Here is a 6,449-nt window from a genome sequence, read left to right as displayed (position 1 = left end):
AGTCAGCGGAGGCTCGCAACTTTTTTTCTCAGATTTTGAAAAATCTTCGCGATCGACTTAAAATGCTTCCAAGATCGACTTGTCGACCGCGATCGACGGGTTGGTGACTCCAGATATAGCGACCAACTCTCTTTGAGCAAGCATTGATTATGCGTGACACAGTCTCAATTTGTGGGACGCATGTATTGGGCTTCACACGCTGTGCGCGCACCCGTCTAGAGTGTGTCCACCTTTGTGTGTGGGTCCATGTACATGCTGAATCGACAGGTAAAAAAAAGCCTCAAGTCCAAATATTCATTTATCACCAATTAACTGTTTGACAAACACTTCCTGCTTCGATGTCCAGATCTGAATTTAAAAAAAATCTCAAACATTCTCCGAAGTGCCGATCTGAATCAACCGAGTCGCGAACAAAAAAGAAAAAATATTCTAAGTAAACAACAATAGCCTAAGTTTAGTAAACATTTTTATTGAGACTATAAAAACTAATTCTGCATCTATTTTTAGGTGTGCCAGCTGCCACTGTGGGTAGCACAGGCACACCCTGGCACACCTGTGGCTACGTCACTGGATTAAACTAACTCTTCTCAGGTGTTTTGGAACCGACATACTCATGGTATGCCTGTTTGGGGTAAATCAACACAGAGGTTATAGTTTATCAAATGGTAAGTTAACCAAGCTTTCTGGAATACCCCCCAGGTCTTTAGAACATCACAGGGATGTCAGTTTGATTAGGGTTGGAGCTAAACTCTGCAGGAGAGTGGATATCACGAGCCAGATAGATAGAGGAATAATAACATTTATTTCCTCTATTAACTTGATAATAATAATAAAATCTACAGATTTACGTTAAAAAATACTCTTTTAGCGTCTTACAAGTTCACAAGGACCGAGCTGAACACAAACATGTGCGCGCCTAACGGGGCGGGGCTTAGCAGTTCGGAAGTTGTCTATGATTGGTCAGTTGAGCGTCGTGTCGTCAGAGGCGGAAGTGCAGAGGTGAAGGTAGGATAATGACAGATTCCAGTGTAAACAGTGAGTTCGCGTCGTGTTTTGTGTGTGGTGCTCGATCTGAGGAGAAAGAGCTTCAGCTGTGAAGGACTTAACTCGATGCTCGGGTGTCGTCGCCGCTGATATTTTCAGTCACTCCTGTGAACATAAAGCGATTACATCAAGTCAAGTCACCTTTATTTATATAGTGCTTTAAACAAAATACATTGCGTCAAAGCAACTGAACAACATTCATTAGGAAAACATTGTGTCAATAATGCAAAATGATAAAGGCACTTCATCATTGAATTCAGTGATGTCATCTCTGTTCAGTTTAAATAGTGTCTGTGCATTTATTTGCAATCAAGTCAATGATATCGCTGTAGATGAAGTGACCCCAACTAAGCAAGCCAGAGGCGACAGCGGCAAGGAACCGAAACTCCATCGGTGACAGAATGGAGAAAAAAACCTTGGGAGAAACCAGGCTTTGAAAGACTGAACTAAGAAGGACTTCGACTCATCTGCGGTTAAAGTTAAAGCTGATTTTCAGTAAGAACACTTTAATAACAGAAGGGTTCTGTCCGCTGGTTAAGGGTTCTAGTTAAAATATAAGCACTTCGACTGATACGGATTCAGAGTCTGCATTAAAACCAAAATTGACTCCGTTTACTTTGTTAGTGCTCACTAGTCTTCTGGTGAGCAGATAATCCAGAGACGGATGTTTGCCTCTAATTACTATCAGTTTAATGGTTTTGGCATAAACTAGTCCTTAACTAGTCCTGTCAACAATCAGCTACAAATGTCAGAATGTAAAATATAAGTTCGTATGAGAACTGTTCCACTCAGAAATCCCAAAACACTGGAGTCAAATGTATTTATACAACCCATTTCTCATTACAGATGATTCAAAAACAACTTGACATGATATGAATGTGTATAAGATCTTAATAAATCCATGCCTCATAGGTGCATTGATCAGATTAGAGCGTGATGATGGTATATAGATGAATCAGAGGTTCTCACAGTCATCAGATGATCTGTAATGGGATGAAGTGTGAGGATTCAGCTGTAAACTGGTTCAGAGACCTCCTCGACTCATAGTGTTCCTCTCCATACTGTGGAAGTGTATGGCTACCGTCGACTCCTTCTTTCCTTCTTTCTTTCTTTCTTTAAAAAGAAAGCACTTTCACACAAGTACCAGTTGATCCAAAGTACAATACAACTAAAATAATTAGAAACCACAAACACAATATAATAATATAATTGACATGGCTAGATAAAAGATGTTGATAAAAGATGTTTTTTAAGCCAGGGGTTTTCAACTACGCTGTTGGTATAGTGTGTGTAATTATACTGAAACATAAATCTATACATAAATCTATAATATATAACATAAATCTATAAGCAGTTTTCTTGATTCAGTGATGACTGACCTGTCTCTGAGATAACAACATGCTAATCTGTGACACGGCTAACTGTCATCATCTTACACTGATACTCCAGACAGGGGTCAGAGGATACAGGACTGATCTGTGTGTGCAGGAGAACACGATAAACACATGCTTCATCACTGAGCAGACGACTCTTAACTCTCTCAGGTCTTTGTGTTTCACAGTCGCTTCATTCTGTTCAGCTCGGGTTCTCCACGTACAGACATATGATGAAAAATGAGATGTTTTATTTGGTGTTCAGTGCAGAACATTGGTATTTCCACAGTGTTTCTCACAGTCTTACACTATATTCACTCATGTATACATGTGCAAGAGATGTGTCTGCCAGCAGGAGGCGCTATTGAGCTCACAAACACTGGTTTATCAGCATTACTCGCAAGATGGAATGAAAATGGCATTGAAAAGTTTCTGAAAACAGACCGGTTTTCTTCTGAAATACAGTGATATAAAACACCAGATGCGGTCTTTTATTTTAAGACTTGCAGTGTTCATTTAATGTGGTCAAAGCCTTTTGGGAAATCTGTTTGTGACGGTCAGTTCTGATATTGTTGTGGGCCGCCAGAAATAAATCAGTGCATGGGAAACCCTGCTTACAGCAGCTAAACTGGTCTGAAGTCAGTTATTTCCATCTTTTGTTGTAGTGTGTCAGTAGGGAATCTCAGTTAACTGTAATAATGCAGTGAGATGTTTGATCTGATCCTCATCAGTCTGTGTGAGTCACATGAAGAAACAGAACACACTGAGACAGACTCCATCCAGAAGAACTGTGTCTCCGAGACGCTTCAGCTTCAGTACTGATAGAAGTGTTAGACACTTGTTAAATGAGGATGCTGTCAAAAATAATGTCATAAATAGATTTTCTTGATCAAGTAACTTCTGTAATCTAAATGAAATCAACATTTGTTGTGAGCTTTCTTTGTGTTTAGAGCAGCTTTTGTGTTAATTGTTTACTCTGCAGTGTTTTATTTCAGTAGAGAGTAATGAATGAGATGGAGAGGATTGATGGAGATCTCTGAGGGTGAGGCGGTTGCCGTGACGACAGATGGGGCTCAGGGGTTGCTTAGTAACGAGATGCAGGATGATGTCAGTGACAGGAAACACAAACACAGTCTTCTGCTGAGATCCGCTGTTTAATGTGTGAACGAGAGAGAGAGTGTGTGTTATTGTGTGTGTATGATTGTGTGTGTGTGTGAGCGAGAGAGTGTGTTAGTGTGTGTGATTGTGTTTGTGTGTGAAAGAGAGAGAGAGTGTGTGTGTGTTCTCTGCTGTCCTGTAGTGCTCATGAGCTGCTGTGATTGAGTTGAAGTGAGTTTCTTCAGTCATCAGAGATGTTCAGAAGCAGATCAACAGGTGAATCTCCTCAGACACAGCAGCTCTGTTCACATCTCTTCTCTTATAAAGGATAAATCTGATTTCAATCAGAATGTTTCATAGCGGTGTATACAGTTTTAAAATACATTTGATTGTCTTTCAAATACAAAATAACTAAATAACTTCAAATAACTAAATATCAGTTCATTCATGTGTTTCCCTGAATTACCAAGAAGTTATAAAAATTATTACGAGCAAAATGTCATTAATAACAGTAAGGAAACGTTAGCTGGAAGGAATTTCACCCCAAGATCAAGAAAAACAAAAAAAATATTTTTGAAACAATAATAGCATATTACTGTAATAAAGATTATTTATTACATATATCAGCATAAGCAGTAGAGGCACTACAGCAAATACTATCATTGTGTTTCTCTTCTTCACACTCGTGACACTGGCTCGATCATGTGTTTGGGCTGAAGTATGAGCTGGACGTGTCTCTCATTCGGAGCAATAAATAATCTGCTGATTAATGAAAGCAGCAGAGACACGTCTCACACTAACACAGGAATCATCAGCTGGAGTCTGGACGGGTGTGAGGAGATGTCTGTTCTGTCATCATCACGGCTGGAGAAAGCTCTCGCTGTGTTCAGCTGATGTTTGCTTCTGTATCTGGCTCGTGTCTCTGACAGCAGGACATCTCTCCGTCGGCTCGCTCCAGCTGAACCGTGACGCTGTGGACGCCTGCGCCGTGGAACAGCTGCTGGATCTGTGTCTGAAGAGCTGGATCCAGGTCAGACGACACTCTGACGTGCAGCGAGGCCACGCTCCGTCCTTTAGCTATCTCCCAGACATGAGCCTGGTGAACGCTGACCACACCGGGGAGACTGCACACACTGTCCACTGAGACACAGACACAGCATCAGCACTGTACAACACCTAACCCTCCACCAGACATCCCTTCAGCCCGCAGTCTGAGTTAAACTACAAGAGAACACGGTTTAAATATCACATTTAATTCAATGCGTTACTGGCTGTTTCTTTATCATTCAACTCAGTAAAGTTTAATAGTAGCCAACTGAATCTATATAAAAACAGAAATGCTAAAAACGAATGCAAACAAACAGTAAAAATGATCTTCTGATGTTGTACATTACAAGTTAACTACAGGAAAATATGGTTTAAACTTCAGATTTAATTAAATGTGTTTCTTGTTTCTTTGTCATTCAACAGATGTCGTGGAAGAGAGAGACCCGTGTGTTTACACCCTACACTGGAAAACACACTCTAGTTTCTCTAGTTAAACTGAGATCTGCTCACTGTTTTACAGTGTTGCGTGTTGTAACTAATCACATGGGTCTGTTGAGCCTTTAGAGCCCCCTTCCTCAAATCTTACCCTGGAGGTCAATGCACTGCAGAGTTTAGCTCCAAGCCTGGTTAAAGTCACCTGTCTGCCATTTCCATATGATCACAAAGACATTGATAGACACTGATTAGCATGCTCAGGTGTGTTTGATTAGGGTTAGCGCTAAACTCTGCAGGAAAGTGGATCTCGAGGTCCAGCTTTGAGGATCCCTGCTTTAGAGCAACAGATGACAAAACTGCAGTGTACTTCCAACATTAACAATAAACATCAGTCTGCATGCTAATAATATCATTGTGCATCCTTCATGTTTCTGTGGTGAATCAGACGGTGTGTGCCAGATTAATGTAAGCGTGTCCTAAATGCACTGTGCTATGTACTAAAGCAAAAGTACTCGATTAATTAAAGCTGCGACGGTTGAATTCACCAAGTGTCCATTATTCCACGCTTTGTTTTGTTGCGGGATGAAGTGCATCATCCTGACATTAACGGGAGGTTGTGGCCTAGTGGTTAGAGAGTTTGACTCCTCGAGCAAGACACATGATGCACACTGCTGTGTGTGTGTGTGTGTGGATGAGATAAATGCAGAGCACGTATTGTGAGTATGGGTCAGTTTCACTGAAGAAGGCTTCTCTAGAGACGTGAATGTGAACTCACAGACGGCGGTGAGCGGCAGGTCAGGAGGACTCATCTGCAGCAGGATCCCAGTCGTCTCTTTGACCAGAGGAGCAGCGGACGACATGATGATGACCACCATGACCAGCGTCAGACTGGGGTCCACGTAACACTGCCAGTTACACGGGCTCTCAGGGGCCAGGGGCCACACGCAGAACAGAGCCGAGGCCACCACCACCACCACTGAACCCAGCGCATCATTCAACACGTGCAGCAGCACACCTGCGGAGAGAGAGAGAGACGTGACACACACCTGCGGAGAGAGAGAGAGAGAGAGACGTGACACACACCTGCGGAGAGAGAGAGAGACATGACACACACCTGCGGAGAGAGAGAGAGACATGACACACACCTGCGGAGAGAGAGAGAGACGTGACACACACCTGCGGAGAGAGAGAGAGACGTGACACACACCTGCGGAGAGAGACACGCTTACACACCTGCGGAGAGAGAGAGAGAGACGTGACACACACCTGTGGAGAGAGAGAGAGAGACGTGACACACACCTGCGGAGAGAGAGAGAGACATGACACACACCTGCGGAGAGAGAGAGACATGACACACACCTGCGGAGAGAGAGAGACATGACACACACCTGCGGAGAGAGAGAGAGAGACGTGACACACACCTGCGGAGAGAGAGAGACACGCTTACACACC

At 42.7% G+C, this 6,449-nt stretch overlaps 1 protein-coding gene across 6 annotated transcripts in view; it reads right to left on the bottom strand.

Moving 5' to 3' along the window:
* Positions 1–4,107: 4,107 nt before the first annotated feature.
* The window catches only part of LOC127970206 (zinc transporter 10-like), a 5,779-nt gene continuing 3,437 nt past the window's right edge, over positions 4,108–6,449 (bottom strand). Inside the window, exons 3-7 of one of the 6 annotated variants that reach the window (XM_052572518.1) lie at positions 6,386–6,418; positions 6,231–6,327; positions 6,044–6,111; positions 5,773–6,012; positions 4,108–4,655 (exon numbers count right to left, since the gene is read on the bottom strand). In XM_052572518.1, coding sequence (XP_052428478.1) covers positions 4,402–4,655; positions 5,773–6,012; positions 6,044–6,111; positions 6,231–6,327; positions 6,386–6,418 — 692 coding nt within the window. In that variant the 3' untranslated portion in view covers positions 4,108–4,401. Of the gene's footprint in view, positions 4,656–5,772; positions 6,013–6,043; positions 6,112–6,230; positions 6,328–6,385; positions 6,419–6,448 lie in introns of all 6 variants that reach the window. The other 5 variants (XM_052572519.1, XM_052572522.1, XM_052572521.1 and 2 more) reach the window with 5 other exon arrangements.

This window comes from Carassius gibelio, chromosome B13, assembly GCF_023724105.1.
Source record: "Carassius gibelio isolate Cgi1373 ecotype wild population from Czech Republic chromosome B13, carGib1.2-hapl.c, whole genome shotgun sequence".
NCBI classification, from domain to species: domain Eukaryota; kingdom Metazoa; phylum Chordata; class Actinopteri; order Cypriniformes; family Cyprinidae; genus Carassius; species Carassius gibelio.
The sequence above is the reverse complement of the archived record's forward strand: the minus strand, read 5'-3'. Positions and strand labels throughout refer to the sequence as shown.